Source organism: Micropterus salmoides, unplaced genomic scaffold (assembly GCF_014851395.1).
Source record: "Micropterus salmoides isolate LMB-PRFRI ecotype aquatic unplaced genomic scaffold, ASM1485139v1 Ms_hic_scaffold_20, whole genome shotgun sequence".
In the NCBI taxonomy this organism is placed as follows: domain Eukaryota; kingdom Metazoa; phylum Chordata; class Actinopteri; order Centrarchiformes; family Centrarchidae; genus Micropterus; species Micropterus salmoides.
The window spans coordinates 12,179,614-12,196,936 of record NW_024041151.1 but is presented as its reverse complement, the minus strand read 5'-3'; the positions used below and the strand labels follow the sequence as shown (position 1 = coordinate 12,196,936).

General features: G+C 39.3%; 1 protein-coding gene across 11 annotated transcripts in view; it reads right to left on the bottom strand.

The window, feature by feature from the left end:
- mapk10 (mitogen-activated protein kinase 10) overlaps positions 1 to 12,367 on the bottom strand; it is a 37,219-nt gene extending 24,852 nt beyond the window's left edge. For 4 of the 11 annotated variants that reach the window (XM_038734573.1, XM_038734578.1, XM_038734579.1 and 1 more), the window contains exon 1: positions 11,130 to 11,408. In XM_038734573.1, coding sequence (XP_038590501.1) covers positions 11,130 to 11,204 — 75 coding nt within the window. In that variant the 5' untranslated portion in view covers positions 11,205 to 11,408. Of the gene's footprint in view, positions 1 to 11,129; positions 11,413 to 12,055 lie in introns of those variants that run through there. The other 7 variants (XM_038734582.1, XM_038734584.1, XM_038734577.1 and 4 more) reach the window with 6 other exon arrangements.
- Positions 12,368 to 17,323: the final 4,956 nt, after the last annotated feature.

The following is a 17,323-nucleotide window of genomic DNA, read 5'->3' as shown; positions in this document are numbered from 1 at the left end:
TCCCCTTTCTACGTAAATGTAAATGCTCCGTATTTGTATAGCGCCTTTCTAGTCTTTTCGACCACTCAAAGCACTTTTAAACTACATCTGCATTCACCATTCACACACATTCATTCACTGAGCCTAAGTGCTCAAACAGAAACTAACATTCATACACTGGCGGAACAGGGGCAATTCGGGGTTCAGTATCTTGCCCAAGGATACTTCGACATGCAGCCTGGAGGAGCCGGGGACCGAACCGCTGTTAACGGGCAACCCACTCTACCTCCTGAGCCACAGCATCATTCTCAATAAAAGTGAGAGAAACTGTCACCACACACTCCTCTATATACAGGAATTGACCAATATATCAATTCTTCATCAGAGTAAAATACAGCATGGCTGTGTCAAGATACTAGTGAAAAAAAGACCTGAATAGCTGGTGCTATCGAGGAGGGAAAATGTTTGATGTTTAATGACTTCCTGGCTAATATTTCTCCCCCTCGTACTAAAGTTAATATCATAACATCACTTCAACATCTCAGTACTTTCCATTTTATTTTATTTTATTTTTTTAGCCCAGGTTGTATTAGCCCCCCTAAAAAGGATAGTTTAACATTTGGGGAAACACACTTTCACTTTCTTGCTAAGAGTGAGCTGAAAAGATTAATACCACTCTCATGTCTGTCTGTCTGTTAAAAGATTCCACTAGCAACTGGTTAGCTTAGCTTAGAATAAAGCCTGGAATGAGGGGAAACAACTAGTTTGGCTCTGTCCAAGGGTAAAGGGTATGCCTCTGAAGCTCACTAATTAACACATTGTACTTTGTTTATTAAAAAGAGTAAAAAAGTCATGGTTTTGTCGTCACTTCCAGGAGTCATGTCGTCACTCTGACACAGTGGGGACTCCAGAAAGTGATTGCGTGATTGAACAAACTAGATATAACATGTTGATTAGCGAGTTTAGATGTGCTGGTAGGAGAATTAATACAAAACGGTGGCCAGCTATAGCTTGAAATTCAGACACGAGAATGGTATCCATTTTCTCATCTGATTCTCTGCATGAAAGCCAATACGCTTTTTAAAAAATATCAAACTATTCCTATTCCTTTAAAAAAAAGCTGGGAGGCTTTTACTGTGAAGGAGCAACTAACTGGGTCAATTTGGTTAAAATGTAGATTTGCACAATTTCTATAGCTTTTTGTTGGCTGATCAATTAAAAAGATTGCAAGGGAGGAATAAAGAGGAAAGGAAACTAAACAACACGGGCTCCCACATTAAGCAGGAGCTAGACAGGCTGAAGCTATCCTCCACAATGACTCCGGCTTCAAGGGTTTTCCTGGTAATGAAGCTACCAATGTGCTAATGATCTTCTGAATAAATTGATACGTGTTGTTATGTTGGCATTAAAAATAACAGAAAACTGTTTGCTGGCCTAACTAGAGTTGGGTATGGCCATCTTTCGCAAAGTCCAGAACAGCAGCCAGCATCTGGCTTTGCAATTTGCTCTCAGGAGGTAAATCTAGTACTTTCAGAACACAAATGTATCGCTTAGCTCAGCCAGCCCTCCAACAGTCAAGGCTTTAGTGTCTCTACTAAATCCAAAGGGAGTAGGACAGTATTAAAAAGAGATGTGGGACACAAAGGCGTGAGATTTCTGGTTTGGCCTATTTAGGCTGACCTTTTACTTTAGACCCATGCAGTATCACAGTACTGCTTTCCTACTCTCTGAATTTACCATTGGGTGTTCTGCGTTTGTATGGACAGTATGCAATAGCAATTTGTGCCTTTAAATGTGGAGCAATTTGAAGACTGACTGATTCACTATAATGCTATAACAGTAAATGGGAAGGGTGGAATAAACCCACCAGAGTGAGGGAAAGGTATGGTTATCAGGAGAGAGAGGTTAGATGTGATTTTTGTGCATAATCCATACATTAATTGCAATCACTCACACCGCTATTTTAATTTAATATCACAGCTGTATGTTTGACAGGACTAACATGCTGGAAGCTAAACTCACCAGCACAATGTTTGCTATTAATCTACCAGGTCAACACTGAATAAGCCCCGCCACCTAGCTAGTTACATCTGTGTTGCTTTAATCTTTAGCGTTGTGTGTACATAAGATATTAAACCTCTCACATGGCCAAAATGTTTGTCTTCCAGGAGTATACACTATAATAATTCAAACACTACCTGGATATGATGATATTAGGCTGTGTGGACGAACTTACGCAGCATGCTTGGCGCTACATTCATACATTACCACCAACAAACATAATGGTTTTCTCTTTATTTCATAACAAATCAAGTTATGTTACTGCAAAATAACAAAATGAATGTTGAAATAGGTCATAATGTTGCTAAATTGAAACTGAGCTGTTCAATAAATGGCTGCTTTCTGATGCATTTTGATAACAGGATCAACAGATTAGCACAGGCCTCCACCACCAACAAATATATGGTGGATGTACTGTATGGTTTCAACAGATTTATATAATCATATACATTGTATTTACATATATAATACTGAAAGACAAATCCAACATCTCTTTTGAGTTGATTTTTGTATCAAAACTCAACTCAAAACAACGTTGTTTTTATACGTTTCCCATTTCAAGTGGCTTGCATCTTTTGTATTCCCTAAAACCTGATGGATCATCTCAGCTGTGAAGTCGAACCAATATCTGTTTGACCAGAAAATATGCAGTGTCTTAACTGGATAAAGACTATTAACAATTCACCTTGCAGCTGTCATTTACACAGCTTAATAATAATGACTTAGGAAGTAGCTGACTGTCATGTCATGGAAAGAACAAATTGATTCATTTGTAATTATGAGGAACAGTTAATCATGAAGACGCAATGAATATGACAAACTGAATCACGTTACAGCTATTTGTCCCCTCTATGAAGCTGATAGCAAGTGAAACACAGTAGATTCTGTGCTTGTTTGTTCAACGCCTCTGACCAGATTCTGCTGATAGTGGTCACAGTTGAAATGCTGCTCTGTTTGCAGTCCTTAAAATGCCCATATATCATTCTGACTACAATATGTCTCATCAGTACAGGCCAATTCCAGGTGATTGAGAGGTTAAACAAGCAAAAATAAAAAAAGAAGTTTGAATTTCCCATGTGTACTTCAGCTTATTCTAAAAGGTTAGTCCAAGAAGGTGAGGAGTTTACGACATATAAAATATGTCAATAAATATCATAGTGAATCATAATTCACACTAACTTCCTCAACAAAAATGACGTGCATTTCAGCTGAGCCTTGTCTGACTGAGACTGTGTTGTACTGTGAATTGTGAATTAGTGTTTAGTGGTGAGGATCCACCAAGGATAAAACTGTTGTGAAACTGTCAACTTTACAGTTTTTTTCAATTGCTAACCTGCATTGGTCAAATCTGAAGTCACATTATCAAAACTCTTCACACAGTCAGCGAAACAGAAGTGTATGTGGACCAAACTGTGAATCATTTTTCATTGCTCTTTTCCCATTACTACTTCACCACCTGCAAAACACTATATATATGCAGCACATTTTTCAAATGCTAACTCACTGTCTCCAAAACTGTTCAAAACACGTTCAAAACAAGATTTTTGCATTTTTGCTGTAGCTGGACAAATATATATAGAAAATCTCTGCAGAACATTTACATCCATTTTATGTTTTAGAGAAATATGTGTAATGTTTTGAATGTGGTTTTACTGTAAAACTGCAAGCTGAATGTAAAGCAAGAAATGTCCTTATATTTTAGTAGAATTGGTTCAAGGGGATGGTACATCAATTAAAGACTGTGGTCACTGGATCTCAAAAGTGTATTACAGCACTGAAATGTCAGGAACTTCTTTTTTTCACAAGTAAATTACTGAATGCATTTCTGATTCATTCTTGTAACATATACTATAGTATAGTCAATAAAGTGAAAATATGTTACAGGTTTCTTCCATTTTTTCTCAGTCGCTTTGGTACATTTGCAAAACTATTTGTATTGGTAAACTATGGCTTAACTTTTGATGACAATGATTGAAAATGCACAAAGCTGTACTTTTTCTGTATGGCATTGATCAGTTTCAACATTACAGAGTTACAGTAAACATTGCAAGAGATTGGACAGGATTCACAGTTACACTTTTAATGTATGCACTGCAATTTGTTGACAGAGCATGTCATTGTGATGCAGAAAAAAAAAAACAAGACTATTTTACAGCACTGCATAGCACAACTGAAACAATTACAAAACAAGTCTAATAGACATATGTAGGAAAATACAGATTATGACGTGTTCAACCATTTTGCATGTAGTGACTTTCGCAATGAACTTATGTCCAGATGTTTTGCGGGGTAAGACTTCTCAATAAAGAACCAGTATACTGTAATACATTGTGATCAACATGACGTACAGTAAGCAATTGCTAATGTAGGAAACAGCAGACAAATGTACATAATAATTTGCATAAATGTGTCAAAGCACTTGCAATTTGCAATTTCTCAAAAGACAAAAGACTCAAATTTCTTTTACATATGATGTGAACAAGCAACTAAAAGATGTGGAGGTTGAACATGTAGATTTTAAATTCTGAGGCTAGATTTTGAGGCTTATATGAAGTGTTTTGGTGTTTTGAGTGACTTTTGGAGGTGAGATTAACTGCCAGGATGCATGTTGGTAATGCAGACTGTGTGAGGAGTTTTGAAAAAGTGGCTTCAGTTTTGACCATTGCATCTTAGCAATTGAAAAAAACTGTAAGTTAATGACACAATTACAACTATGAAAGCTTTGACAAAACCATAGTGGGGCTCAAAGTCCCTAAGGAGTAGAATTTGCTAACTTCAAGTCTCAGTGCTACCACATTGTTTGTTTTGAAACTCTATTAAAAACTATAGCTGTGTTGTAATACATCGAATACAATGTCCAGTTGTAACTGATACTACAATAATTGTTTTGAGCCAAATGTTCTCTCTGTACTTTGGTACCTACTTGGTTTCACAGACACAATTTGGTTGGTACTCAAACAGTATTGAGTTTCGGTATCCATCACTACTCAAAGGTTTTTTTTAACAAGTGAAAAGATGACATGGTGGCTCATTATGACACGGTGGCTTGATCTACCTCGAAAAAAAGAGAGAATCAGTTAAAGATACCTATATTAGATACCTTTGGCATGATAGGGGGGTCAACCACAGTTTTCTAAAAGTTTTACCTCCTGTATAGGCTTGCTCAAGAGTGTTGCCTAGTGTTGCATCAGAGTTAAGACAGCAACAGAGTTTCGGCAGGATGTACAGGACTTCTGGACTCTTTGTAGTATAGATTGTATAAAATTGCCAATTTGTAGCAGCCAGCAGCATGTTAGTAGTGCTGCCATATCCTTTTTCGGGACTGTTGATGTAGGATAGTGTATTTTAAAGTTACTAGCCTGTGGTCACAAATTCAAACCAGTTTAGGAGACAACTTGGAGCCTGTGGGAAAGCAATGTCAACGCAGGGCCAGTAGAGACAAGTGAGTACGCTCCCATCAGGCCCACACCAACATGTAATTACTGTGTCGTGATTAGACGTAATCTGTGATTGATTTGATGGTGATCAGATTGGTGATCAACACTGCACACCACTGGCAATCACAATCACCGGACATTAGTACTTAGGGATAAAGATTTTTTGATGATGGACATCTTACGAAACATTGGAAATATATACATGTGTAGTATCATGTCCAGCACACACGCACACACAATTGCAGCACATTAAAGTCACAAAAACTCACAGTACTTGTCATTAACACATCCAGACACAAATGTATTGCACAATTACAATAAAGGCCAGCTCTGTAACAAGAAACTCAAGAATGAATCAAAGGCAAGGACAAACACAGAGAGGAGGTTTAATTATCTTGAATGGGCTAATGCATATTACTGACACTGCAGACCATTAATCTCCAGCGCAGTCCTTGCTGATGCTGAATTGTGCTGGTGTGTGTGCGTGCATGTGTGCGTGCTCTGCAGTTGTGGCTGGTCCTTGGTATTTGGATCCTGGGCATTCTGTTACATCCACTCTCATGAGCACAACAATGCCTCAGGCAAACCAACACCATCACTCTGCATCTCCGCATACTCGGTGGCCGTACAGCAGTAGCTTTTCATCCCCGTATGATCTACAGTAGGAAACGTTTGATTTACTGTTTAACCTGCTAGTTTATAGTACATGCCTTGCAACCAAAGTGCATATCAGCCTCTGATTGGACGGCTAGAGGACCATGAATAAGAGCAACTACTATTAGAAAATTGAATGATGGTGTGATCAGATGTAGTTAAACTGACCTAATGCGCTAGTGTCCCAAATGTCTTGTAGTTTATGCTGTCTGATAAATAGCTTAAATGAGCCACTTTTGCTGTTGTATTACGCTTTTGTAGCAGTTCGTTAACAAGTGAAACAAGATACAAACACACAGTGCATAGCTCCTATAAAATTTGCTGAAATTATTCTCTTAGTGTTACTGTTCGATTTTATTTAGATGTAACCCCCAGCGATGGTTTCCTTAAGCCAAGTAGGAGAAATTGATGCTGCTCGTCATTATGGTGAACAATGACGTGAACGCAGCATTATCAGAGGCCAAAAGGTTAAGAAATTCATCAAGTAAATGTGAACATGCTCGAATTTAAATGGACATTTTGTCAAACACAGGTGTATCCAATACAGTAACAATTGCTGCTTTTCATTTAGGCATGATTGAGACAGTGGCAGGTGTAATTAACGACATAAATGATGGCTCACTGGCACACCTCACCTATGTTACTTACACCTGTGATATTTCTGTGATGATTAAAATGTTTGCAGTTTGTTTGTCTGACATGGTGAAACGTTTGGAGGACAATTCACCTGTCATAAGCAAAAGACCCTGAAATAAAATACAAACGACCCATATAAAAAGTGCACTATGCCAGGTATGCCAGCCAACAAAGTCGTGGTTCTGTGATCAGCAGAATCACTATGGCATCATGTTATATGGATTGATAAGGTACTTAACTGTAATACTAATGTTCATTATCCAATCTATTTATGATATCTGGCACAAAATGCTTACATTGCCAGTGAAATATCTCAAAAATCGTAACATTTTACATGGATTGCAGAAAAAAAGGAATATCTTGTCTTGCTCAAAGTGCATGTGTGGCAACAGTGTTACAGAAGCAGGTGTTTGATAGAATAATATGGTGCATCTTCGAGCTTTGACAGACCCACTGTCACCCACTGTGCTTACAGTATGCTGCTTCTGACTCAGCGCAGCAGACAGTATAGTACATACAGGAAGACGTGTCAGGGTTGTGTTTTTCAGTCACTGTAATCCTTATAGCCACAGGATTTCAGTTGAGTTAGACAATGTTTTATGTCTGCATCAAATAAGTTGATTGACTGCTATAGCACAAGAGCACTACTGATAAATATCTAAATGTCCACTACACACCAGTGTTATTGTTTCCTGTCGAATCCATCTTTGCTTCCTCTCCTCTCACCATTATTCTTCCCTCTGTCATGTTTTCGGGCTAATACACATTTTGTTATTGCCACAGAATGTGCACCACATTCTCCGTATTCATCTATGTCTTCATTCGTCCCTCCATCCTCAACACTGATGAGAGCCCGCGTTCTCCCCTTCCTTCCTCTCTTTTGTCCCTCCCTCGCTCCCACCATTCCTGCTCCCAGGCTCCCAGCTTCGCTGCAACCATCTCCCCTCCCCCTCCCTCGCAGCTCCATTGTGAGTGCTTGGTTTAGCAGCATCAGCCTCTCCTGCAGTATGCAGCCTTGTCTTGCCTTTACTGTGCAGCCCGAGCCAAACGCAGTACAGCCTCCCATTTGGGCTCAGGGGAGGGGAAGTGAAGCACTTCAAACTGCAGACCCAGCCAGGAAAACAAGACAGTACTCCCAAGATCATCTACAGACTGTGAAAATCTGAATGTTCACTGACATCTATTGATTTGTTTTTTAGAGCTGAAACATGCGTATCCTCTCTGCCTCTGCTCTCGTCTGTCCCCTTGATTCACTTTAAGTAAACAACAGATATGTTAGCTGAAAAAAACTGCTTACACTGCAATTTTCTGATAAGCCGCATGGTAACAACATGTACACCTTTGGCAGGTGCATCAGCACATCTGATTTACAGCTTTTCTTACAGAACCTGAAACACATTCGGTAGAGGGAGAGGGCAAGACCTGAGCACTCTGTTAAAACCACTGTGCCTTCTGTAAAACAGCCACCTAAGTACCATCTATAACACATACGCTGATAAAAATATTTCATTTGACATGATCACAGAGCTATTCTGATGCCATGGTTACAGCAGATAATGCTTTCTAAAATAGACCACTGCTGCAAAAGTATGCCTATTCTCAATCTTCAACAACATTTTACCACACCTTCTACGTGATATATTAACAATTGAGCATAATTAATCACTCATATTTGCATCTTAATAACAAATTGGATTATGGATTTCATGAATATCTGCTGCTGTGCCTTTAGCTTTTTGCAGTGTTCAATAACACCAGTCTTTAATACAAATGCACTGAGAGAAAATGCGTTGATATAAGCCAGGTCTTCAACATTGTATTAAGTCTGGAAATAATTTGACTCCTCTCAAATCCTTAGATGGCCTCTGAGTTGCTACAATGTCTGACCTTTACTGACTCCTAATTCTCTTTACAGATGTGCTGCGAGGAGATTGGGACTGAATCACACAGCTTAAAGTCTTGCACTCAGCTATCTGCACAAGCAAATAAAAAGCTGCATATTTGTCAGATCAAATCCAATTATGTAACTGTGCATCTCCCTCTGCAGGCACATTTCTCTGTTTGTCTGTAGTGGTAAGCAATACTGCAGCCTGGGGGAATCAACTTTCATGCAGTGAGAATTTCATTTTATTATAAGAATAGGGTTAAAAAAAAACACATTATTTTTAACAGAATAAGACTGAGTTTCCCACACTCAGCTTTCAGTTCAGATCTAAATGGTCACTGTATTAAAATAAATGTCCAATACAGTTGGTGATGGCAAGCAGCAGCATGATAGTAAGCAGTTATGATCCTAGAAACATTAAGAAGTACATTTTGATCAACATCAGGTAGGTAAATAACATATAATACTGTAGCACCATTTATTCTGGTAAACATATCAATGTTGTCATAACTATATGAACCGAACACTACATTAGTGATGTTGTGTTGGTGCCATCGGTGATCATCACTACATTTTTATTTTACACTTGCTTTAGCAAAGTAAACATCTGTTTCCCATGCCAATAAAGCCCCTTTGAATTAAAGTGAGTTTAATTGATAGAGAAACACACTCCTGTTCATGTTTAAGATGTTATTATTCCTTCCTTCTGTGTCATGTACTATGAACAAACTAGTAGCACACCTTCACAAAGGTGATGCTAGGCACTTAAGATATTTGTCTCTCTTCTTCTTCCCCTCCTTGATTAGTTACCATGACACAACAGTTGAATGAATAGTTACTATTTGAGCTACTATTGCTACATGGAGGGATAGGTTATTAAAACCACAGTAATACACAGTAAGGAGCAATACTCATCTAGGTTCATTTGGTGATGATCGACTGTGCCGATGCTCCTCAGTAATCCATCCTCTTTTAATGACAACTTTGACCTTCCATATGATCATGAGAACCCCGGCAGAAAGGCTTCCCAAAGACTGATGAAGACATTTTAGGTAATCGATGGTCAACAGGACTTGTTTAGGAAAAAGTCCTGAATATTTTATATTCCGCCTGAACTGGACTTGTATTTCATTATTTGCCTTTTCCATTGACATTTCCATGAGAGTTCATGCTGCTATCATGTTTCTGTTTCTGTGTCTTCTAAGCACTGGAAAAACGAAATTCATTCAAATCCAGACCATCGTATTTATCCACTTTTTAATTTCCAACATTCGTTCTTATCATTTTCTCATTAAATCCAATTTCTATGTTCCTTTCAGAGCAGAAACGATGAGTCGATCATCCAAACATTAATTGGCAAGTATTCTAATAATCAATTCATTGTTTTTTCAGCTTCTTAATTGTGAGGACTGGTTCTGTTTCAAACCATTGCAAACTGAATATATTTAGGTTTTGGGCCGTTGATTGTAAAACAAGACATTTGAAGTTGTAAAGTTGGACTTTTGTAAATTGGGATGAGAATTTCTCACTATTTCATGACATGTTATAGACCAAACAAATGATTGATTAACCAGGAAAATAATCGGCAGCTATACTGAAAATAATTAAAATCTTTTTTTTTCTTACTTTGCTGATTAATCATGCCTGTAAAACCAACATTATCTCGTCTTAATACTTTGTGTTATTTTATTACATAACAAAGGATTAGTATACTGATGCCCCAAAGTCTGATAAACAAAATGGAATTAAAATTCAAGCATCATCTATTGCAAGATAACATTTGTCTGCTGTTGTTTGTCCATTGACCATGTTCCATTGGATAAACAAGCTGCCTACTGAAAAATCAATATAATTTGTGTAGACCTGCAGTGGCTACTGCCTAAAATGAAACAGATTGTTTTGTGAACTAAAGCTATACTTTGCAAATCTGCAGAAATATTTAAGAACTATTCAAGACAACCGATTTGCCACAAGCTGATGATGATGATGAAGAAGAGATGTACGGTGAACCTATTTATCTATTAAGAGAGATGTCCCTCTCTTCAGCCACTGCAGAAACATCCATAACAAGCTTTGTTTAATTGTTAAGCGTGTTCCCTGCAGCACTTTCACAAGCATGGAAGCCTGCTCCTGAATAATTCAGCATCCAAGGTCACAGCACTAAAATCACTCTCTTTTGTGTCCTAAATATGGAGAGTTTGTTGTGACACCTTTAAACCTTCACTGACTCCACAGCACAGCGCAACACCAGTAATTAGTCCATGACTGTGGGCATGCACCAAACAAGTTTGTGGAAGAATGCAAAATTAGTAAATATAACAAAACCAGTTGTTTGTGTTCACAAATACCTGAAAGCTTAATGTGATGAATTCCTAACACCTCTGTACACTTGTACCTGTGTTATCAGCATAATAGGCAAATAAAATGTCTTTCCAATAATCCATGTGCTCAAAACAATGCAGATTTCAATACATTACCTTCATCTGTAGCTTCAACTCTTTTAATCCAATGTGTTTTGCACAGAATGTAGTCCACATTAGGGTGAAAGACATCCCATCCCCTCTGCATTATGATTGCTTCAAGTTCAGTGTTAATGACAAAGCCTCCACAAGCACTAGGGCACAAGTATCAAAACCACCACTAAGGAAATAGATTAATAAATCACCACTAATTCAGACTGTAAAAGCAGTAGAACACAGCTTTCTGCTTTTCAAGCAGGACCTATGATGGATCTGAGACTAGTCCCACATCCCTGGTGAAGTAGTGATGGTCTGCATAATGCACAAGGTGCGCAGCTGACTTCTGAGGGGGAGGATGGACCAACTCTGCATGTAGGCCTACAGTATGTTGCCCATGTAAGGCTTGTGTTTTGAAGAGCATCACTCACCCATCATCCATTTGCACCACTCCTGCACCTCTAATCAAAAATGCATAACGTGCTTCACAACAGTCAAGTGTGTTTATTTACCCCAAGAATAGTCAGATTATGTGGAAATGGTTCACAGAATCAAACGCATGATTAAATGGTGCAGCTTTTAAAGTCAGAATAGCCTACATAACAAAGAGAAGTAGCCTGGATAAAGCCTATAATGTGGCGTACAATCGATGTCCATTTAGGCACAAACTTATGATTAAGCTCATGATGTTTGTATGGATGGGGACAGAGAGTGTTTGGACAACATTATGTCGGGTCAAGACTAACGCCATAATGAAATCCCCGCACAGTTGTTCCGTGGCGATGAATTTATCAAGATGGTGTTGATTTTATTTGGTCCCTTTCCCACCGAGGCATCGCTAGTGGACTTCATTAACCTTACCTTCCAATCAATATTAATCACTCCACCCTCCAGGCAGCTGGGGTCCAAACATCGCATCCACATTAAACAAACCCACCCGGCCTTACCATTCCGTGCCAGCTGATGACGATCCCAGTCCGGTGACAGTCCTTTTCAAAACATCCCGACGGGAAACATTGCGGTGACCATAGCTGAAGGCTTAATTTAAACGTTCATAAAGATGGCGAAGTGTTTGGGGGGGAGAAAGACCCCCAAAAAAAACAGACGATGAGGAAAGAAAAAGGCAGAGGTGGAAGGAAGCGAGGTTTGCTGATGCTGAATCACTCTCCCCACCGCTTACCACCTTGCAACCATTGTGCTGCAGGATGCTGGCTGTACCATTGTGGACCTACCAGAGCAGAGAGAGAGAGAGGGAGGGAAAAGGAAGGGGGTATAGGGAAATCTGTTGCCGTAGCAACCGAACAGGAGCACGTCTGACGTCAAAGCCGAGCCGAGATCACATGGAGGCTGGTGTCTCTGGACGGGACGGGCGAGTGGGAGCATCTCTCTGATCCCCTACCGTCCCGCCTGTGCGTTCATGAGGGTCTGAGAGAATATGGAGCCGGGTGTTAAGGGTCGGGTTTGTCTCACTAAGCTGCCCACATCTCAGAGCTCTCATCGACTCACTGATTTAGGCAACATTGTTGATGCTTTTCAGGATTTTTTTTTTTTTTGAAAACAAAAAAATACAAAATAATTATTAATAATATGATTAATATTTATATTGCTAATAATAATTGGTCTTTCTGTAGATTTACTAATGCAATAAGATAAGGTACATTTCATCACAAGTAAACTTAATGCATAGGCCTACAGCAACAAGCAACGTATTTTATATGTAGGCCTATATAATGTTTATATTTTTTGAATGTTGTTCTTTGATTTCTTATTTTGTTGTTTTTATTGTCAAATAATTTATTTTTAAAAGACAGTCCTATGTGTTTTGGAGTTGTCTCCATAATATATGTCCTTATTTTTTCCATTTAATATTTATAGATCATAAGATGTCTGCAATGGCTCTATGAAAAACGGGTCTATGTTACTCAAGCTAGCACCAGAACAACTGTCGACTCACTCAGACCTGGCCCAAGATCAAGAAGAGAATGACCTGCAGAAGCCAGCATCTTGTAACAATACAACAGCATCACTACAGAACGATCACACCCAGACTGAGTTGATAAATGTTAATACTCAGCAGCTCCACAGAGCATTCTTACAGTGAATTAGAGCCAGAAGTTGCTGCCTTGTTCCACCCCATAGTAGACACCAGTGAGATAAGCCACTTGAAAAACAGTGCCCAATGAAGTCAGCTCACCTAACATGCCTCTGAGTTAAATTCAGCAACACTTATCATCAGAATGGGAGGATGTTTGAAGTGCAGAAGCCTGCTTGAAAAAGACAATTTACATCCAAATCAGCTTTTTATATATAGGTTAGACTAAGTTAGATGCTTAAGGTAGAGCACAAGACTCTGGGATTTACATTTATGACCGCCAAAGCTGCAAACATTAGCCTACTCATATGTACATTAATTTCGGATGGCTCTCTGTCACTTTATTGCCAGACGTGGCAAGTTTTTATTTAAACTCTAAGCAGGCCAAGGAACTAATTTCAAAGGCGGTAAAAAAGAGCTCAAGGAAAGTTTTTAATGCTCTCCAGCTGTACCCAAAGGCTAAACTCACCAGTCAGCAAACCGCATGCCTTCAATCTACCAGGTGCCCCACATTTCCAAGACTGTCAGAACAGGCATATCCACTCTTTCGAGGCTACAGTGCAAATCGCCCTTGGGGCTCAGACCAGCACTGGTGAGGAGGTGTTGAAGACAGTAGTGGCAGAAATAGAAGGAAGAAGAAACCCCAAATTAAGAACCTACACTTCATGAGACGCTACTTGCCCAAACTATCTTATCCCTATCAGTGTCCTGATGGGGCTTCTTTGCCTCAGATAATGTACTTAAAAGTGTCACGGCTGGCTCAAAACCACGACAAAAAACAACAGAACAATGACACAAACTGCAGGAAAGGTACCATTACTTTTATTTTAAACTAACAGAAACAACTTAATACTCAAAAAGTCATATGAGGTTTGATAATCAGTAGATCAGTCATGTCAGCAGGTGTGCATGCTTGAAGGAGTAGTGCGTGAAGTGTTGTATGGTGAAAGAAACAAAAAATAACGTGGAGCATAGGGAACAGGGTTTCCCTCCTCTCTAGCCCTCAGTGCAGAACAAAAGACACACTCTTAGTGGAGAACACCCGGCCCAGGTGGCTCCAACAACTGATGATTTTAACCACGCCTCCTGACATCTGCAACACAGGATACAGTGAGACAGACATCCCAGCAGCCGAAAGATGGGGACGTCACATCCCCCCCCATAAAGACAAGAAAGGGGTGCCAACAAGACATTTGGCTGTCCAACACCTTTAAAACCAACTGTACAATGTGAAAACAAACCATACAACCTGTTAGTTACACTCTCCCCCATAACCTTAGCACCAGGATTCTGATTGTACTCTGCATAAGGAAGAGGAGAGGTTAAACAGAAGACATCACAACACATGGTTACAGGATAGCACATCCGCCACCAGCTTGTTTGACCCTTTGATGTCCAAACAGTATGACCATCCAATTGCTAACTGTAACACTTCAAGAACTGAGGAATGTCAGGATTATGATCTGTAAAACTACAGGCACCCCGGGAACCCACATACACATGAAAATGAGAAAACACCCACACTAAAACCAGAGTCTCTTGATCATAGAATAGTTAGGTTGACCTACACTGTGACTACTGAGAAAAAGGAGATAGGGCGCTAAAAGATGACTCTGGCAGCAGTTTATCAGACACTAATAAGTTTCCAAGCTTGCCAGAAGTGAAAAGAAAAAACTGGTGCCACTACCTTAAACATTAGACACTTCCATAATTGTAAATCACATGCTAGCTACCACATGCGTTAAGGTCAACGGGACGTTTCCCTGGTGAAAGTAAGGGCAGCTCACATACCAAGGGCAGAACCTACAACTACCGTGACTAAACTTATTCTTCTCCTCCTTTCCTTGGAAATGTCATGGCCTGGAAATGAAATGGAGATTTAGAAATAAAAGTCTTGTTATTCTCAATCTCGTTGTTGAGGCAAGAGCATTCACTACATTTTGAGCCATTCCCCCTGATAGTGCAGTGGAATGCCAGTCCAGTTCACAATCTTGAATAAGTCTCGCTTAAGGCAATCTATGAAGCTATTTCCTGTCTCTAGTCTAATATGTATTCAACATTAGGATAACTAAATGCCTCATAAGAGTTTTGGTTCATTAGTTGAGACTAGTTGTGAGTACTTGGATGGGTGTTAATGAATATTTTACTCACAGATCCATCATATGATGTTAAGAAACAAAGGTTATTGTTCCAGGCCCTCACATGTTTGGCTTTGTAGCAACAACCTAATTGAGCAATTAGCTTTAATGAAGTCTAATCTACTAATATTGCCAAAAGGACATCTGTACCTCAGAGCCCACAGTGGAATGTGCTTATAGTAAGAAACACACTCATACGTTTCTTTAGCCAAGTTAGTCAAAATAATCTTCATACAAGGACAGAAGGGCTAAAACACTATATCTGTTAACATGTGCAACACTTTTTTAGAGGATAATTGCACATGCTGCAAACATTTATTCATTTAGCTGATGTTTTTATCCAAAGCGACTTACAATTGCTATAAATGTCAGAGGTCACATGCCTCAGGAGCAACTAGGGGTTATGTGTCTTGCTCAGGGACACAACGGATGGGTCACAGTGGGAATTGAACCACAATCTCACACACCAAAGGCATGTGTCTTATCCATTGCGCCATCGCCAACTTGTTTTTAATTTCTTAAAGATATGATTTTCTTTAGGGTGACCTCAAAAAGCATCATAATTCTGACTTATGATGGAGGGGTTGTGGCCTGGTAGGGGACTTGAAGCAGTTTTGGGCAAGGACTGCCTAAAACTTCAACATATTGATTTCTCTGTATTTATTGGACTCTGTAAATTGTACTGTAAAATACATCTCCTCTATGTTTGTCTTATTGCAAAATTCCTATTGCTACATTTATTGCCCTGAATAGTTGAGTTGTTTCAAAAATACCAATTATAAGTTCCTCTGGATAAAAGTCTCAGCTAAATGAATAAAATGTAAAATGTAAATGTAACATCAGAACTAAAAGACTGCATGTTCAAGATAATGAATATCAACTGTCTCCATCTAAAGAGAAAACTATCGTGTTAATCAAGTAATCCAGATTTATCACTCCAGCCCATGTTTGGTGATAATAATCCTGCCTTTTAGCAGTGACAGGCACCAGCAGGCAAGAGATAACCCCTCTCCTCACAGCCACTGTTTACATAAGGCAGCATGTAATGATGACTAACAGGCACTAGATGGCACAAGACAGACCATAAATGAGGCAGCTTTGAAGTGGACCATAGAAAGGAAGTACTCAGCAGTGAATTGCTTCCTGACTGCTTTAGATGACTAAAAAAAACATTGATGTTGTGGGAAATAGTCAAATATTGGCTAAACTGATACAATGCCAGCTCAAGCACACAACCCCAGGAGGAAGGATGCAAGACAATGATAGGCTACACACATTTTACACTGATATTACATTTTACTCATTTAGCCGACGCTTTTATCCTAAGCGACTTACAAGTGCTATTTATGCCAGAGGTCTCACACCTCTGGAGCAGCTAGGGGTTAAGTCTTGCTCTGATGGATGTGTGGCAGTGGTAATCAAACCTCACACACCAATCCATTGCGCCACCACCAGCCCCAAAATAACACATTTTGAATAAGTGGTAGTGTTCAGCTTGTGAATAAAATAAAATAAACACACGCACATTTATGCATGTTTATGGAGTAAAGTAGCTTATCTTTATAGTAACAAATGTGGTCTAGGCTAAACCAAAGTCAGTTCCCTCTTTGATTCTTTCTGTGTTTGAGAAAATTCACTGAAACAGATTTTAGTTTATATGTTTAGGCTATTGGAAAGCTGTATACACAAACTAAACAACATTGTTGTTTTCCTGTAAAGCAATTTGTAACCTTGTTCAGAAAACTGCTACATCTGCAAAGTTTCTTATTATTAAATTGCATAGACAACATTTAACAAACCAGACTCTGCCTCTCCAGAATCCAGGCTCACTGTAAATTTTACTTACAGTTGTGTGTGTTTCTATAGAGACTGTTAAGGACAGTCCCCTAGCAGAGAGCCAATAGACAGCCACAGTAAGGTGTCTGGTTACTCCCAGCCGGCCCACGCTAGCTGGGCTAAAGGAGGGGTTATTCTGCTCCTCAGCA